At 39.8% G+C, this 19,978-nt stretch overlaps 1 protein-coding gene across 7 annotated transcripts in view; it reads left to right on the top strand.

The window, feature by feature from the left end:
- Positions 1-19,978, top strand: part of LOC126426733 (zinc finger protein 430-like) — a 495,002-nt gene that overhangs the window by 64,866 nt on the left and 410,158 nt on the right. For 3 of the 7 annotated variants that reach the window (XM_050088699.1, XM_050088698.1, XM_050088697.1), the window contains one exon: positions 699-5,091. The exons of 2 other annotated variants lie outside the window; for them this stretch is intronic. In XM_050088699.1, coding sequence (XP_049944656.1) covers positions 699-1,965 — 1,267 coding nt within the window. In that variant the 3' untranslated portion in view covers positions 1,966-5,091. Of the gene's footprint in view, positions 1-6; positions 470-698; positions 5,092-19,978 lie in introns of those variants that run through there. 2 more of the 7 variants (XR_007576404.1, XM_050088702.1) reach the window with 2 other exon arrangements.

The following is a 19,978-nucleotide window of genomic DNA, read 5'->3' on the forward strand; positions in this document are numbered from 1 at the left end:
GTACAGTCATTATCCACGTGATTGGAGCCATACTAGATGGTCAATAAAAATGCTGCAGCTTGCCCTTGTTTTTGATTTACATGAAATCAAATAACAAACTTTGCTGTTTTACTCAATGAAATAAACTTATCAATGACTTTTTTACCTAAAGCTAAAAATGTTTTTCAAAACAAAGGAAAAGCCAACTGCAAAGTGTTATTTTATCATTATTTTAAAATCATTATTTGCTCTACTTTCCTGGTTCTTTTTGTGTCCTAGTATTAGTTGTACTTAAAAAGTCTTATAGAATGAACTGGACATTGTTCACTTGTGAGATGAATGTTAAAGAAGTAAGGATCTAATTATACATATTCAGTATTTCTCTTACATAAATCTGAAATGTCTCAGCCTTCCATTTTTGGAACATATTGAAGTGCAATTAAAATAAATAGGTATGTACCAGTAGCTTGCAGTACCATATGTTAAACAAAATCACACACTTTTAAACTAAAATGTATACTAAAATGTAACAACCTGAATCAGTAGTAAATAATGTTGTTGTTGTTGATATTTGTCTGATCATTTTCCTTAGAAATGTGTTAAACCTTAGCATATATTTGCATTACTTAAGCCTTACATGACTCTGGATTTGGTGGACACAGAAATTTTATTTCTGTGTATGTCACAAATCAATGTTTTATGTTCTTCTCATTCTTCAGGTTGGTTCATAGTATGGGTGAGAGCTGTGGCATTTCATTTGAAGAAACTGTTCATGAAGGAGTAATCCATGACAAGCTGGAGAGAGGTGCAGAGGACACAGTACCTGTCTACATATGTGGTACCCATACACAAGGATTGACTTTGCAAGAGGATAGCTCATTCAGCACCAGACACAATTGTAGTTTGAGTGAAATGGAATTGCATGAATTTAGTTGCAGTTTCTGCTTACAGATATTTCCTTCAAAATACAGGCTTATAATGCATATCTTCACGCACATTGATGGTGTACAGCCACCTATATTTGTTTGTAGGTCATGTGGGGAGGTATTTTCCAGTAAATCTAGCTTGAACAAACATTTAAAAGGGAGTGGAGGAGATGAAGCCTTATCTGCTGGCAATAGAGAGATAGTTGACAGCTGTGATGAGCATGAAAACATTATCTTGGAAGATGATAAAGCAGTTTCTGTAACAGAACAAGCTGAGAAGCAGTTTTCACACAATGAAACTTTGAAAACTTCAAAGAATTCCATGAAAGACGTATGTGACACACTCAGTATAACACATGGTGCAGAGAGACAAGACAAAAGTGATAGTTATGGAACTTTATGTACAGCAGATAATGCCAGTACTGATGCTGCTGTAGTTACTGTAAAGAGACCCCACAAATGTGATATCTGTGGCAAATCTTTCATTGAATTGCGTTATTTGAAGATACATTCGTTGATTCACACTGGAGAGAGACAGTACAGATGTGATATTTGTGGCAAATCTTTTATTCAGTCGGGTCATCTCAGCAGTCATACATTAATACATTCTGGAAAGAAACCACACAAATGTGACATTTGTGACAAATCTTTTATTGAGTTGCGCTATCTCAAGAGGCATTCTTTGGTTCACACTGGCAAGAAACTAAACAAATGTGATATTTGTGGCAAATCTTTTACACACTTGCGTAATCTGAAGAGGCATGAATTACTACACGCTGGATATAGGCCTCATAAATGTGATATTTGTGGCAAATGTTTTGCTCAGTTGGAAACTCTCAAGAGCCACATATTAATGCACTCTGGAGAGAGACCCCACAAATGTGACATTTGTGGTAAAACTTATACTGAGGTGCGTTGGCTCAAGAGGCACGCAACGATCCACTCAGGAAAAAGACCACACAAATGCAAAATTTGTGGCAAGTCTTTTACTCAGTTGGGTCATCTTAAGAGTCATGTACTAATACACACTGGCAAGAGACGTAAGGAATATGCTACCTAAGGCAAAGAATTTGCCCTTTCTGGTGCCCTCAAGGTCCACATGATAATACATATTGGAGGAAGACATTGACACCTGTGAAAATGCTTAACATGTCAGGATTCTGAAGATATATGCCGCAATATGCAGTAGAAAGAAGTTGCCGCAATATGCAGTAGAAAGAAGTCACAGAGAATGTGACAGATCCATTTGTTTAGCTAGACATTTCACGAAGTTGCAGTACTAAAAATGAGAAACCAATCACCCTATGTGGATTCTGTGATTGATACTCCTATGTCCCTGTTGCACTTCAGAAGTTCATCATTGTAGAGAAATTGCTTACCTACATTAGTAATTGAACATATCATGCAGTATTCATCACTCCACATAGTTGAAGGAAATGTAATGGTTTGTCAGTTATCATTTTAAAGATGGGATCTCAAGACTCATATTAGGCATAGAGCAGGAAAAAATAAATTCATGGCATATGCTTCACTCAGGTTAGTATTTGGAGAAAGATCACAGTAAATTGATGAGTGTGGTAGTTGATACTCGGGCATACTTACACAACAGTAGTGCCGTGTATGTAATGTTGTCTACATATGTGTACTTATTCTGCTGATCCTCTGTTATGAAATATCTGGTAATGGCAAATATATGCTAATGAGCCAGAACTAGATCATGGGATTAATAGTGTGTTGGCCCACCCTTGGAACACTTTGCAGCAGTCATTCTGCATGGTCTGATTTCCAGAGCTATGTTGTGCCAGATGTCTATACATAGATCACTCAGTTCCCAAATTGTAGGCCAACTGGTTTGTGAGCACAGAACAAATGCCAAGTTAGCTTCCCAGATGTGTCCCACTAGGTTTGTATCAGGTAAATTGGGTGGCCAATATGTCAGTATGAGTTGTTGCCACGATTGGCATTGTGACATGAACAATTATCCTGGAAGATGCTAGCATTGTAGGGTCAGCCATCAAGCATGAGGGCTGTAGGTTGCTGCAGTAATGGTCTTGTAGTCCACAGACATCATTGTCCTTCAGTTATCGTTTGTCCTCTAGCAGCCCAAGTGAATGCCCCCCATTACATAATACTTCATGCATTGACTGTGTCTCTGGGGTGGTGCACATTTTGAACAGGTATTCATCTGCATGATGACATATTTGGACAGTACTATCAACCAGCTGTAACAAGTAAAATCACTTATGTGTCCAGGTGACATTTTCATTGGACTGTGATGCAATCCCAATAATCTTGTGCTCACTGCAGTCATAATTGTCAATGTTGTTGGATCAAAATGGGAACATACAGTGTTCGTATGATGTGGCACTGTTGTCACATCTGCTAGTGTCACTGTTTCTGTTGCTTTACAGAGAGGATAAGCCTCTTACCTTCACATTCTGCAAAAAGACATGGATTTCTTAATCTTTGTCACCAGTCTGTGGTTTCAGTGCCCTTGAACAACTTTTCATGGATGCTTACAAAACTAGCACACAAACAGCCAACAAGTTCTGTCGCTTTTCAGATGCTCATTCCCAGGCAGCAGGCACTAACAATCTGCCCTTCATCAGAGGCCGTTGTTGTGGTCTTCAGTCCAAACATTGGTTTGATGCAGCTCTCCACACTACTCTATCCTGTGCAGTCTTCCTCATCTCTGAATAACTGTTTCAATTTACATCCTTCTGGATCTGCCTAGTGTATTCATCTCTTGCTTCCACTCTATGATTTTTACTGCTCCACCTCCCTCAAGTACTAAACTGATTACCGAGCGAGGTGGCGCAGTGGTTAGCACACTGGACTCGCATTTGGGAGGACGACGGTTCAATCCCGTCTCCAGCCATCCTGATTTAGGTTTTCCGTGATTTCCCTAAATCGTTTCAGGCAAATGCCAGGATGGTTCCTTTGAAGGGCACGGCCAATTTCCTTCCCCATCCTTCCCTAACCCGAGCTTGCGCTCCATCTCTAATGACCTCGTTGTCGACAGGACGTTAAACAACACTAACCAACCAACCTACTAAACTGATTATCCCTTGATATCTCTGAATGTGTCCTATCACCAATATTTTCTTCTAGTCAGTTTGTACCACAAATTTTATTTCTGCCCAATTCTATTGATTACCTCCACATTAGTTACTTTATCTGGTCATCTAATCTTCAAAATTATTCTGTAGCACTACATTTTGAAAGCATCTATTTGCTTTTTGTCTAAGCTGTTTCACATCTGCACAAAAGCTTTTAGAAAAGACTTCCTAATGCTTAACACTGTATCTCATGTTAACAAATTTCTCCTCTGCAGGAACACTTTCCTTGCCATTGCCAGTCTACATTTTATGTCCCCTCTACTTTGGCCATCATCAGTTATTTTGCTGCCCAAATAGCAAACCTCCATCTCCCACTTGTCTCGTTTCCTAATCTAATTCCTGGAGCATCATCTGATTTAATTCAACTTCATTCAGTTATCCTTGTTTTGTCCAGTCCATTCAGCTGTTCCTCCAAGTCCTTTGCTGTCTCTGACAGGATTACAATGTCACTGGCCAACCTAAAAGCTTTTATTTCTTTTTCCTGGACTTTAATTCGAACTCCAAATTTTCTTTGGTTTCCTTTACTGCTTGCTCAATGTACAGATAGAATAAGATTAGGGGTAGGCTACAACCATGTCTCACTCCCTCTCAACAACTGCTTCCCTTTTATGCCTGTTGATTCATATAACTGCCATGTGGTTTCTGTACAAGTTGTAACCAGCCTTTTGCACCCTGTATTTTACTCCTGCTACCTCCAAAATTTCAGGGAGAGTATTTCAGTCAACACTGTCAAAACCTTTTTGTCAGTGTACAAATGCTATATACATAGGTTTGCCTTTCCTTAGCCAATCTTCTAAGCTGAAGTCATAGGGTCAGTATTCCCTTGAGTGTTTCTACATTTCTCTGGAATCCAAACTGATCTTTCCCAAGGTCAGCTTATACCAGTTTTTCCATTCTTCTGTGAAGAATTTGTAATAGTATTTTGCAACCATGACCTATAAAATTATAGTTTGGATTTATTACATTCATCTACACTCCTGGAAATTGAAATAAGAACACCGTGAATTCATTGTCCCAGGAAGGGGAAACTTTATTGACACATTCCTGGGGTCAGATACATCACATGATCACACTGACAGAACCACAGGCACATAGACACAGGCAACAGAGCATGCACAATGTCGGCACTAGTACAGTGTATATCCACCTTTCGCAGCAATGCAGGCTGCTATTCTCCCATGGAGACGATCGTAGAGATGCTGGATGTAGTCCTGTGGAACGGCTTGCCATGCCATTTCCACCTGGCGCCTCAGTTGGACCAGCGTTCGTGCTGGACGTGCAGACCGCGTGAGACGACGCTTCATCCAGTCCCAAACATGCTCAATGGGGGACAGATCCGGAGATCTTGCTGGCCAGGGTAGTTGACTTACACCTTCTAGAGCACGTTGGGTGGCACGGGATACGTGCGAACGTGCATTGTCCTGTTGGAACAGCAAGTTCCCTTGCCGGTCTAGGAATGGTAGAACGATGGGTTCGATGACGGTTTGGATGTACCGTGCACTATTCAGTGTCCCCTCGACGATCACCAGTGGTGTACGGCCAGTGTAGGAGATCGCTCCCCACACCATGATGCCGGGTGTTGGCCCTGTGTGCCTCGGTCGTATGCAGTCCTGATTGTGGCGCTCACCTGCACGGCGCCAAACACGCATACGACCATCATTGGCACCAAGGCAGAAGCGACTCTCATCACTGAAGACGACATGTCTTCATTCGTCCCTCGTTTCACGCCTGTCGCGACACCACTGGAGGCGGGCTGCACGATGTTGGGGCGTGAGCGGATGACGGCCTAACGGTGTGCGGGACTGTAGCCCAGCTTCATGGAGACGGTTGCGAATGGTCCTCGCCGATACCCCAGGAGCAACAGTGTCCCTAATTTGCTGGGAAGTGGCGGTGCGGTCCCCTACGGCACTGCGTAGGATCCTACGGTCTTGGCGTGCATCCGTGCGTCGCTGCGGTCCGGTCCCAGGTCGACGGGCACGTGCACCTTCCACCGACCACTGGCGACAACATCGATGTACTGTGGAGACCTCACGCCCCACGTGTTGAGCAATTCGGCGGTACGTCCACCCGGCCTCCCGCATGCCCACTATACGCCCTCGCTCAAAGTCTGTCAACTGCACATACGGTTCACGTCCACGCTGTCGCAGCATGCTACCAGTGTTAAAGACTGCGATGGAGCTCCGTATGCCACGGCAAACTGGATGACACTGACGGCAGCGGTGCACAAATGCTGCGCAGCTAGCGCCATTCGACGGCCAACACCGCGGTTCCTGGTGTGTCCGCTAGATTCCATCCCCACAAAATGCTCATTGTCCAACAACTGAAGGAAACAGATTTTGCTGTACAAGAAGACTCACTTACAGAATGAAAGTGATTTTGGGATCGAATGAAAATGAAATTTTATTGATGAGTGATGAAGCTCATTTTCATTTAAACAGGACCATGAATAACCAAAAATTATGTTATTGGGCTCCAGAGCATTCACACCTTTTCCACCATCGTACTCTACACTCAGAAAAAGTAACAGTCTGGTGTGCTCTTGGCTCAGTTGGCATTATTGGACCCTTTTTTTAAGAGAATGGGGTCACAGTTATTGTTAATTCAATTTGTCACATTCGTATGCTTGAAACATTCATGAAACCAGAACTAAGATGATGGCAAATCCCTTTAAAACGCATTTCGTTCCAGCAGGATGGGGCAACATCGCGCTTTGCAAACACTTCAGTGACAGTTGTTAGACGCATGTTTCCTGGCCGGATTGTCTCACGTTTTGGCGATGTTCCTTGGCTTCCCAGGTCTGCCGACTTGTCAGTATGTGACTTTTTTCTGTAGGAGTACCTTAAGAACTGTGTCTATAACCTAAACCTCGAAATTTGGGCGAGTTGAAGTATGCAATCATTCCAGAAATTGCTGCCATCCCTGCAAAGATTTTAGTCCATGTGACGGAGGATTTTGAGAAGAGAAATGATGGTCATCACCTTGACAACATTATTTTTCACAAATAACTTTTTGAACTAAAATGGCAAATATTGACATTTGATTTTGTGTAAATAAACATGCATTAATTTTAAAGCTGGCTGAGTATTATTTCATTTCCTGTGTGCCACCCTGTCTCTGTCCTCTAGCCATTCCAACATAGCAATTTGGCACTTGGTGTCAACCTCATTTTTTAGGTGTTTGTATTCCCTTTTACCTGCTTCATTTCCTTCATTTTTGTGTTTTCCCCTTTCATCAGTTGCATTCAATGTCTTGTGTTATTCAAAGATGTCTACTAGGCCTTGTCTTTTTACGTATTTAATCCTCTGCTGCCTTCACTGTTTCATCTCTCAAAAGCTACCCTTTTGTGTTCTACTATATTCATTTCTCCTGTTCTGGACAGTTGTTTTGTAATACTCCCTCTGAAATTCTCAACAACCTCTAGCTCATCCAACTTATCTAGGTTCCATCCCCTTAATTTCTCACCTTTTTGCAATTTCTTTAGTTTTAATTTACAGTTCATAACCAACAAATTGTATTCAGAGTCCACATCTAGTCATGAAAATATCTCGTAACTTAAAATCTGGTTCCAAAGTCTCTGTCTTACCATCACATAACCATTGTTAAACCTTCTGGTGTCTCCTGGTCTCTTCCGCAGATACACTCATCTTTCATAATTCTTAAACCAAGTGTAAGTCCCTAGAATGCCAGTTTTATTTCTCCTGACGACATCCTTTTGAGAAGTCCACTCTGAGATATGAGTGGAGGACTATTTTATCCCCAGAATATTTTACCCAAGAGATGCCATCATCATCTTAACCATAGAACTGCATACCCTCAGGAAAATTAAAATTTACAGCGGTAGGTTCCGGCACAGCAAGGCCCATTTGGTTGATGTTAGATCAATCTGTCTTCGTGACTATTGCCCCTGCAACTACTGAAAAGGCAGATGCCCCTCTTCAGGAACCACACCTTCGCCTGGCCTTTCAACAGATAATCCTTCGTTGTGGTTGCTCTTACAGTATGACCACCAATAATAAGGCTTGTTTCATTGGGGCAGGGGGGGGGGGGGGGGTTTAGAACTGCTTGCATAAGTGAAATTACACATCTGTGGCCTGTATTTTTTAGAATGATTATCCATTCGTTTTAGGCTTTGCTTACGTACATTCCTTACTTTGTCGTTTGAGCACTGCTGCCAGGTGGCATTCAGTCTCCATGTGGGCAGTAGTCATAGTGTATTTGCTTGTCAGTGTATCTTCATACAGGAGTGTCAGCCAGTAAAATATATAGTCTAACAAATTTATCAAGCTTAGTTGCACCTTATACCAATCCATTACTGAACATTAGAGAGCTATATTTATTGAGATATGCTTTCTATATATTATATAGCTCTGTACGTGATTTGGGGTTGATGAACATTAGTGTTATGCATGGAAATTCTAATTTATTTGTTCCATGTTTAGTACTTCATAACCTCTGCACAAAAATAAAGGGATGGACAACTGCATCATATAAGGTTAAGTTTTAGTCACCAGTTGCTTCTGTAAAACATGAGGACACTATTTGAAAGAAACCTAAGTGTGATTACTAAGGGCCTGAATTTTACCCTTCAATGGGCACACATGTGGCAGTTTCCCTCAAGATATAGTTTTCTTTTATTATCAAAGATAGCATTATAGTTGGGTGCCCATCCAAATACTTGTTTGTTATTCACAACAGATACTGTCACTCTACATTTGTACAAGTATTGTTGTTCAGAAAATGAGTATTGTGGTTGCAGTGTGTTTCCAGCTATGTGCCTTGTGATGTGTTTTCTATACTTGTTTTCTTTCACTTCAAAGCTATCTTCCCTTTATTCTAGTATGTACTGAATATTAGAATCTAACCGAGATACCATATGCATTTCTCATTATTTTTTTAAAATCTTGGGTATTCTTTTGTAACAATATCTTACTTTTATAAACATTTCTTTGCTAGGTCTCATAAAAGAATGGGAATAGAGAAAACGATAGGATTTTACAGGCACTGTCAAATTGTACATCCTGAAGACTATGATAATTTTCAGAATAATTATTGGAATTGTCCAATTTGTGTGAATCTGATTTGGAAGAGGAAGTTATTGAAGAAGAAAACCACAGCACTGACTGAACAACCAACTGTGGAAGGAGATGACCATATGGGTGAAGAGGGATGACAACAAACATATATATTTTTACACAGGAAAAGATGAAGAAAGTATTTGGATTAGTGAACCACTTCCTCCTTGTAAAATCAAGGCCAAGAACGTCCTAAAAGTTTCGCCAAGTTCAGAAGCAACTCCTAAAAGTACAGAAAATTGTGGAAAATATAAACTGACACCCGCAGAATAGTGAAAGAGCTGAAGTTAAAACATTCAATAGAATGAGACCTTAGAGACACCACAAAACCATAGATAATGGCTCTTCTAGGTGCAGTATATGTAGTAGGTATAAAAAGAGTAGCACACATGAACTGCTGTGAACTGTGGGGTTCAGATGGCATATGAATGAACATTTTACAATCTCTCTTCAGCTATAAGCATTTTTCCTTTCTTTTTCGAACTCTCAGGTTCAACAACTTGGGCATCCCGAATGAGAGAAAACAGTGACAAACTAGCACCTATTGATGCTTCCATCATGAATTTGTCAACGACTGTCTTGCTCACGACAGTGCCGGTGAGTTTGTCATTATTGATGAGACGAGACATTGCATTCTTTCAGAGGATGCTGTGTATTTGTACAGTATCTTATAAATCAGGTGTAGGCAACCACAAAGCCTTCATGATCTACTATTCCTTACCAACATATCAAAGTGATCTACTTTTAAAAATTCAATAGCTACATTTTTAATTTTTGGATGCCGGTACTGCAAAACAACTATTAAAACTAAAAGCTTTAAATTTTCACTATTTATTCGAAACATAATAATTTTATTTCATAATATTCTGAAGTATACTCTTACTAATAACCCAAGAATTATTTTGCATTTAATGTGAAATCTGAGTAGTTTGGTGTTTAACTTGTTACACTTAGTCGAATACATGAGTCCAGATGTTTATCAACCAACCTTGTTCTGTGTTTATTTTTAATGAAGTTCATATTTGAAAACAGTGATTCACACAGGTAGGTAGAAGCAAAGAAGGCCTTTATTCTAGGAGCAACATTAACTAAGATAGGGTATTTCTCCTGAGGAATTAGAGGCCAACAGAATTGGGTTCTGCAACACTTTTGAGAAACAAATCATTTTTAATGATATTATTTCAAGTTCAAGAGCTGCCCTATCTATGTCAGAAACTTTTGCAATGGAAGAAGATATATTCAATAATTCAATGTTAGCCCAAAGGAAAGATACAAACTGGGTTATCACTGAAATCTCCCCTCAAACTGGAGATCATTATTGCGTGATATTCACTATTGTAAGGTATCTCACTTTCTTCTATTTGTGTCTTCAGAGTTGGAAAATGTCTTAATTCACCCCTCGTAAGGCAGCACTCTCACAAAAAAACAATTTTTCAGTAAAAGAATTTACTTCAGATATCATATCAGCAATATCTTTGTCATTGCCTTGAAATTTCAAATTCAGCTCATTAAGCTTTTCTGTTAGGTGAATTAAGAAAGCAAAATTCATAAGCCAGAGAGGATCTTCAATACAAGCTGACAGACTACTCTCATCGTGTTCTTGAAAAAACAGTTTGATAGACGGTAAAGGCTTGTGGAAATGTTGCAGCACTTTTCTCTTGCTGAGCCAATGCACTTCAGTGTGGAGCAGTTAATCTCCATACTGTAGTTCTAGTTCATTTGCCAAATCTTTGAAACGTCGTCTTTGAAGAGAGTGAGACCTAATTTTGTTGACTATCTTTACAACAGTATTCATAGTTTCATTCAAATTTAAAAACTTTCCGCAAAGAGACTGCTGGTGTAAAATACAGTGATAAGTTAAAAACGGTGGAAAACTTTCATCTCTTTGGCACAGAGCAATAAAACCACTTTTAGAACTGCTCAAGGCTGGTGCTTCATCTGTGGTAATGCTTACACGCTTGTGGATAGGTATTTTCTCCAATAGAATGAGTTGCTTCATGGCAAAAAATATCTTCTCCTCTTGTATGGCCTTTCAAAGAAATTACTTTCAAAAGTTCTTCCTTGACAGTAAAGTTATCAAAAACCATCCTTACAAAAACTGGCAACTGAGCAATACCTCTTGCATCAATGGACTCGTCTAATTGCATTTAAAAATGACAGCACTCATCCAAATCTGTTTTCAGTTGAAAGGAAACTTCATTAGACATAATTTCAACTCTCCTTGTGACTGTTCTTGATGAAAGTTGAAGGGATTCAATGGCATTAACTATTTTAGACTTTTTCGTGAAATTATGAAACAACTCATCAGCAGCTTCCCAAAACGCTTCTTTTACAAATTTACCGTCTTCGAAGGGTTCTTTCCTTTTCGCCAATACATTCAAAACACGATAAGAAGCAAGAGTGGCAGCAACACTTTTGTCTACTGGTTTTGTGAACATGCTTTGTTGTACACTTAATTGATTTTTAAGTTTCTTGATTTTCTCATTTCCCTGTTCGGAGTTTCCTGTAAACTTTGTGTTAACATGTGAGTGCACAGTTTTGAAATGTCTCTCGACGTTTGTCTTTTTCACAAATGCAATCTTAGCGTCACAAAATAAACAAATGCATGTGCCATTTCTTTGTATTATGAAAAATTCGTGTTCCCATTCGGAATAAAAATGATAAATTTTACGTTTTTTTGATACATAACTAATTATGTGTGAAGTCGCTGCACTACTCGTGTGTTCTCGAAAATTGTCAACAAGGTATGCAACTACACATGCTGAGCGCTGAGTACAGCAGCACAAAAAAGTTCTACCTATGTCCTTTTCATTATCTATTACATCGCAGAAGTTGGTAGTGCACGGCACGGAACTCACCGCCTTTTCCAGACACGTACTAAACACATTGCACAAAGATGAGTGAAACAGTGAAGCAACGAGTGGCGCACAGCTAGTGGCTAATTAAACTAATGCAGCAAAAAATTTTAGAGGTTCAAGGTAGATGTTGGTGCCAGTTCTACGCTGTTATTAATAAACAAAACCACTTGTGTCGAACGAACACGCATTTATACTGCTACGGAAAACAGTTGACGATTTTATTCAACAATTTTTCTTTTGCACTCTCATTACTCGCGCGATCTACCAAATAAGCACTCGCGATCTACCAGTAGATCGCGATTGATGTGGTGCCGACCCCTGTTCTAAATAAACCTACAAAATAGGGAAACATGATTTATGCCTTGTGTGATGTAAAAAGACTTTATACCATGAACTTTGAGATTTATTGTGGCAAGCAGTGGCAGTTTGACTGGCATGCCTGCTGAAGGGTTAATTAAAAGGCACAATTTGTGTTGGACTAAATACATACACAGGAATTATTTCAGTTTCATGCATTCTAAATGTGATTTCATATTGTGTATTTTTCTTACATTCTATGAATAAACATGATGTTTTCAGAACTCTATACTTACGATTTGTATTTTATTTCATAATCTTGGTGGTTATGATCAATTTATTTTCAGTTATACTACCGATTCATTATTAGTGGAAGACATCTGGTTTGGTATATCTTGCAAACGTGTAATAACCTAAGGTAATCATAACTGAGGGGCAGTTTTGCAACTCTCTCTTGTAGTGATGCTATAACAATTGTTGTTGTTGTTGTTGTTGTTGTTGTTGTTGTTGTTGTTGTTGTTGTGGTCTTCAGTCCTGAGACTGTTTTGATGCAGCTCCCCATGCTACTCTATCCTGTGCAGGCTGTTTCATCTTCCAGTACTTACTGCAACCGACATCCTTCTGAAACTGCTTAATGTATTCATCTCTTGGTCTCCCTATACGATTTTTACCCTCCACCGTGCCCTCCAATGCTAAATTTGTGATCCCATGATGCCTCAGAACATGCCCTACCAACCGGTCCCTCCTCCTTGTCAAGTTGTGCCACAAACTCCTCTTCTCCCCTATTCTATTCAGTACCTCCTCATTAGTTACCTGATCTACCCATCTAATCTTCAGCATTCTTTTGTAGCACCACATTTTGAAAGCTTCTATTCTCTTCCTGTCCAAACTATTTATCGTCCATGTTTCACTTCCATACATGGCTACACTCCATACAAATACTTTCAGAAACGACTTCTTGACACTTAAATCTATACTCGATGTTAACAAATTCCTCTTCTTCAGAAACGCTTTCCTTGCCGTTGCCAGTCTGCATTTTAAATCCTCTCTACTTCGACCATCATCAGTTATTTTGCTCCCCAGATAGCAGAACTCCTTTACTACTTTAAGTGACTCATTTCCTAATCTAATTCCCTCAGCATCACCCGCCTTAATTCAACTACGTTCCATTATCCTTGTTTTGCTTTTGTTGATGTTCATCTTATACCCTCCTTCCAAGACACTGTGCATTCCGTTCAACTGCTCTTCCAAGTCCTTTGCTGTCTCTGACAGAATTACCATGTCATCAGTGAACCTCAAAGTTTTTATTTCTTCTCCATGGATTTTAGTACCTACTCCGAATTTTTCTTTTATTTCCTTTACTGCTTGCTCAATATACAGATTGAATAACATTGGGGAGAGGCTACAACCCTGTCTCACTCCCTTCCCAACCACTGCTTCCTTTTATGCCCCTCGACTCTTATAACTGCCATCTGGGTCCTGTAAAAATTATAAATAGCCTTTCGCTCCCTGTATTTTACCCCTGCCACCTTTAGAATTTGAAAGAGAGTATTCCAGTCAACATTGTCAAAAGCTTTCTCTAAGTCTACAAATGCTAGAAAAGTAGCTTTGCCTTTCCTTAATCTTTCTTCTAAGATAAGTCGTAAGGTGAGTATTGCCTCACGTGTTTCAACATTTCTACGGAATCCAAACTGATCTTCGCCGAGGTCGGTTTCTACCAGTTTTTCCATTCGTCCGTAAAGAATTCGCATTAGTGTTTTCCAGCTGTGACTTACTAAACTGATAGTTCGCTAATTTTCACATCTGTCAACACCCGCTTTCTTTGGGATTGGAGTTATTATATTCTTCTTGAAGTCTGAGGGTATTTTGCCTGTCACATCTTGCTCACCAGATGGTAGAGTTTTGTCAGGACTGGCTCTCCCAAGGCCGTCAGTAGTTCTAATGGAATGTTGTCTATTCCCGGGGCCTTGTTTCGGCTCAGGTCTTTCAGTGCTCTGTCAAACGCTTCACGCAGTATCGTATCTCCCATTTCATCTTCATCTACATCCTCTTCCATTTCCATAATATTGTCCTCAAGTAGATCGCCCTTATATAGATCCTCTGTATACTCCTTCCACCTTTCTGGTTTCCCTTCTTTGCTTAGAATGGGTTTCCATCTGAGCTCTTGATAGTCATACAAGTGGTTCTCTTTTCTCCAAAGGTCTCTTTAATTTTCCTGTAGGCAGTATCTATCCTACCCCTAGTGAGATAAGCCTCTACATCCTTACATTTGTCCTCTAGCCATCCCTGTTAGCCATTTTGCACGTCCTGTCAATCTCATTTTTGAGACCTTTGTATTCCTTTTTGCCTGCTTCATTTACTGCATTTTTATATTTTCTCCTTCCATCAATTAAATTCAATATTTCTTCTATTACCCAAGGATTTCTACCAGCCCTCGTCTTTTTACCTACTTGATCGTCTGCTGCCTCCACTACTTCATCCCTCAGAGCTACCCATTCTTCTTCTACTGTATTTCTTTCCCACATTCCTATCAATTGTTCCCTTATGCTCTCCCTGAAACTCTCTATTACCCCTGGTTTAGTCGGTTTATCCAGGTCCCATCTCCTTAAATTCCCACCTTTTTGCAGTTTCTTCAGTTTTAATCTACAGTTCATAACCAATAGATTGTGGTCAGAGTCCACATCTGGCCCTGGAAATGTCTTATAATTTAAAACCTGGTTCCTAAATCTCTGTCTTACTATTATATAATCTATGTGATACCTTTTAGTATCTCCAGGGTTCTTTCGTGTATACAACCTTCTTTCATGATTCTTGAACCAAGTGTTAGCTATGATTAATTTATGCTCTGTGCAAAATTCTACCAGACGGCTTCGTCTTTCATTTCTTAGCCCCAATCCATATTCACCTACTATGTTTCCTTCTCTCCCTTTTCCTACTGAAGAATTCCAGTCACCCATGACTATTAAATTTGCGTCTCCCTTGACTATCTGAATAATTTCTTTTATCTCGTCATATATTTCATCAACTTCTTCATCATCTGCAGAAATAGTTGGCATATAAACTTGTACTACTGTAGTAGCTGTGCGCTTCGTGCCTATCTTGGCCACAATAATATGTTCATTTTGCTGTATGTTGTAGCTTACCTACACTCCTATTTTTTTTATTCATTATTAAACCTACTCCTGCATTACCCCTATTTGATTTTCTGTTGATAACCCTGTATTCACCTGACCAAAAGTCTTGTTCGTCCTGCCACTGAACTTCACAAATTCTCACTATATGTAACATTAACCTATCCATTTCCCTTTTTAAGTTTTCTAACCTACCTGCCCAATTAAGGGATATGACATTCCACGCTCAGATCCATAGAACGCCAGTTCTCTTTCTCCTGATAACGATGTCCTCCTGAGTAGTCCCTGCCCGGAGAGCTGAATGGGGGCTATTTTCCTCCGGAATATTTTACCCAAGAGGACGCCATCATTTAACCATACAGTAAAGCTGCATGCCCTTGGGAAAAATTAAGACTGTCGTTTCCCCTTGCTTTCGGCCGTTCGCAGTAGCAGCACGGCAAGGCTGTTTTGGTTAGTGTTACAAGGCCAAATCAGTCAATCATCCAGACTGTTGCCCCTACAACTACTGAAAAGGCTGCTGCCCCTCTTCAGGAACCACACGTTTGTCTGGCCTCTCAACAGATACCCCTCCGTTGTGGTTGCACCTACGGTACGGCCATCTGCATCACCTTACCACCAACGGCAAGGTCCATGGTTTATGAATTATCATTATCATTCTTGTTCTTGCAACATAACATTGTGCCTTTTAAATTTTTAAGTAATGTTGACTTACTTGCTATTTCTGGTCTTTCATTCTTCATACATATATGACGACAAATTTTTGTTGCGATTCAGAGTGAAAATACATTGATTTCAAATAGTGTTAAACCTTATTCTGTGCAGACTTCTGTCGTATGTTCTCCTTCAGTGCTTACAATAGTCCGTCAGCACTGTAGTAAATGTTCGACTCTGTGCATGGAGAAGTCATCTGCTTTTGGGGTGAAGATCTTGTCATTTTCATCTGGAAAGGAAGTTCCTTGAAGGAAATCAATAGATTACAGGAGAGGTGAAAATCTGAAGGTGCAAGATCAGGTGAACTCAACTACTGTATAGTCATTTTTGTCAGTGTAGGAGAATGCGGACAGGCATTATACTGGAGTTTTCACTTCATGCAGTCTTCCTGGTTGTTGTTGTTGTTGTTGTTGTTGTTGTTGTTGTTGCATTGTCTTTGCAAGATGAGTCATTTAACAATAAATATCAGCCGTTATGGTTACTACTTGTGAAAGCAACTTGTAGTGCATCACACTGTTGCTGTTTCAGCAGATGCATAATATTACTAAGTACAACATTCTGCATTCTTTTGATTAGATGTGACAACATCCATTGGTTGGCTATACCATCAATCCCATAAAATGTCAATTTATGTAGGAGAATACTGTGATTGACACAGAGGTCACAGAAAACATCAGCTGGCTCTATTTCATTATTTAATGGTTGTAAAATCTGGTGAGTAAACATGTAAATGACATTCTCAATAGAGCACCCTTCTGAAAGCCAAACTGTGACTTGCTAAGGATACCATTGTTGCTAAGGTGAGATACTATTCTAGAATACACCATCTTCTCAAAAAATTTGGAGGATGATGACAGCTGTGAAACAGTTCGATAGTGATTTGTACCCCCTCTGATCACCTTTCTTAAAGAGGGGTTTAACGACGATATATTTCCGTCTCAGAAAAGATGCCTTGAGTTAACGATGCATTACGTATTTCAGATAAGTCTGGGTTTTGTGCTGTGTCAAAAGCACGGATTACGTTCACGGTTACAATTGCTGAGCATCCAATCTGGTAAATGACCAATAAACCCTGGTGAATACAATAATGTGTGTATGATCTATTGAAAGCGATAAAACATGTTGTAGATGACCCGAGCGCGCCGCAGAGAAAACAGATGGTGAACAGGCGCGGCTTCAGCGATGTAACAACTGGCCATTGCTGATTCGAGAGATGCTATGTTAGTGACACGACATAGCTGGGTGCTATCGATGTTGCCTGATGGCTAAATGGAATAATAATTTAACTGTCTAAAGTTGGCGACGCGTTTTGTGTGTGTGTGTGTGTGTGTGTGTGTGTGTGTGTGTGTTCATGTAATTGCTGCCTATTGTATGACATCAGAAAATAGTTAGTTCCCCAAGAGACTTCTTACTGATAAAGTTAATCTTGGGACAGGCCAAGGTTGGATGTGGTACCGACCCACTGTGTGTTGTATAGAGGAACTGCAATTTGTGTTTAAGGCTTGGGAGAGATGAAGGAATTTGATTGGTGAAACCAGTGTAGTATGTTGTGCAGTTTATGAAGACAGTGTGGCAACTTTGTCGTTTAGGCCCCTGTTGATAGATATAGCTGCAACTGCAGTTTTCCTCCCAAGGCCAAGCTACGGAATATGTGTAGGTTCGGGATTTTGAAGTCGTGGATTAGACACTGTTTTGGCGAAATTGTGCTTTTGTGTGGTCGATTGGTTGGATCCTGTGGACAGTTCGGGAGGAAGGAGTGGTTATTTTGCTGTGGTAGATACAGCATGAGTCGAGTCAGAGAGATTTGCATTTGATGATCTTTAGAGAATCGCCAGAACCCGATATCCTGTCCGTGTTGTGTGATTAGTGATTGTGGCTCGCCTAGAGGTAATTGTGTTGCTGCTGTTTTTGGGAGTGGTGTGGCAATGACTGCTGTGTATCAAGAAGGGAAAAACTCGATCACATTTGTTGTTTGGATGCCACGATCTTACTGTGGATCTAGTATTGGCTTGTGTATATTTGAACTGTTTCACCTCGATATGAGAGATCTCACCATTAGGTTGAGTTAGTAAGCGATGGGAATAGAAAGGAACCATTTACAAGCAACACATAACTAAACAAAAAACTTGGTTAGTTGAAGTGGAGAGTGGCCTGATTTAATTTAGGGAACTTTAGTGGGTCGTGTTATACTAACACCATAAAAGGCTCAGTTTTGTTTGACTTGTTAATTATGGTTGAGGCAAAAGAGGCGGTGGCGCCTATTTTTTTGATTATATTTTTGTTTGTTCTTGAATTTCCGTTTCTGTGTGTGTGTGTGTGTGTGTGTGTGTGTGTGTGTGTGTGTGTGTGTGGGGGGGGGGGGGGGGGGGGGGGGTTATAGTCTCTGCTGGCACTTGAACGCTTACGAGATTTGAACTTGTATTGAGATACCTAGCCCAAAGAAAGACAAGTTTCCTTGGGTCAAAAGAAACCTTTACGTGTTGTTATTTAGTAGCTGTTGCATGTAGTTCATTGTGATGTAATTGCAAGTTTAAGTGTCAACGTGAAAGCGATGTGTTTGAAGGATACTTAATTTCAAAGTGCAAGGGAAACTTATTTTGGTTGAAATTGAGTGATGAATAATCTCTGAAAACAGTGTTATCACGTAAAGGTGAATAATAGAAACTCGTACAAAACGGTGAAAGCAAAGATATGTTTCAGAGATATTACTAGCTTCCTGTGTAACATAATCTCGAGCTGACATTAGGAAATTTTGGTTTACATGAAAATTACATAATTGCGTTGGTACACGCAAATTACACAAGAGTCCGATACTAATAAAAGCTAACAAGATCAAATTTACGTAAGAGAAGTTCTATGTGAGTGAAAATCAGAATTGAAGTTATTTGAAGCTGTTACGAAAAGTCAGCGAGTATACTCACAAAGATGTAGAGGTTAATCTGTGGAATACCTTACATGTCATTATTTTCATAGGAACGTTAGATTACACAGCAAGAAATAGAATTATCGCTTCAGTTATCTTTATTCATGTGTAAACTTTTTCCAAATAAGAGTTTAATATTTTGTTCAACTACAGCTTATCTCCATCTGCCGAAGGGATACAACGTAGTAGTCAAGCAATAACTTTTTATTTACTAATGCCTGAACACCAATCAACTGAAAAACATGTCAATAGAAAGAATACTTTAAAAAAATCAAAGAGTAAAGCAGATTGCCCTTGCGCTCGTTGCCACAGAATAATGCTGCACAGATGTTCTTCTGGCGATTCCCACAATGTGAATTGGTCTTTGCACTCACTTCATATTTGAGATGAATGTTAAGAGATATTAAAAGACTACAAGGTGGTTCCAGAGTGGATTGTTCTGTGTTGGAATGAGGTCATTGCTTGTGAGGACAATTGCAAGCTGGATTTACGATTTAGCTTGACAATATAAACAGGTATCATATTTAAATAATTTTGGTGTCTTGTTTTGGACGATTGGGAGATAACGTGTGTTGTTGCTGTATTCTGCTAGTCTCGTCATTGCTGGTAGATAGCGATTGATCGTGTTATTTGGATATTTTGGTGTATCTATTTGTGGTGTAGTAGCATTGCTGTATGACCTCGAATTATGCATATAATGAAGAGGCCGGGTGTTATTGTCTAGCATTTGAGTCTGCTGTCTCATCAGTGTTTATTATTGTTGCAGTTGCTAATCTGTCCTCAATTTGTTGTCGAACAGTGCAGCTACCGTACAAGCTAGGCTTCAAGAGTTTGCCAGACGCTCGGCTCCTACTGGAATCTTCTGTGATCGGATAGCGATCCACAGTCATAACAACGACTGTCAATACAAAAACTGTACCTGATTCTTGCTGTAGTGGTCGATTGATTTGCTCAAGCAATTT

The sequence above is a fragment of the Schistocerca serialis genome, chromosome 11, assembly GCF_023864345.2.
Source record: "Schistocerca serialis cubense isolate TAMUIC-IGC-003099 chromosome 11, iqSchSeri2.2, whole genome shotgun sequence".
Taxonomy (NCBI): Eukaryota; Metazoa; Arthropoda; class Insecta; order Orthoptera; family Acrididae; genus Schistocerca; species Schistocerca serialis.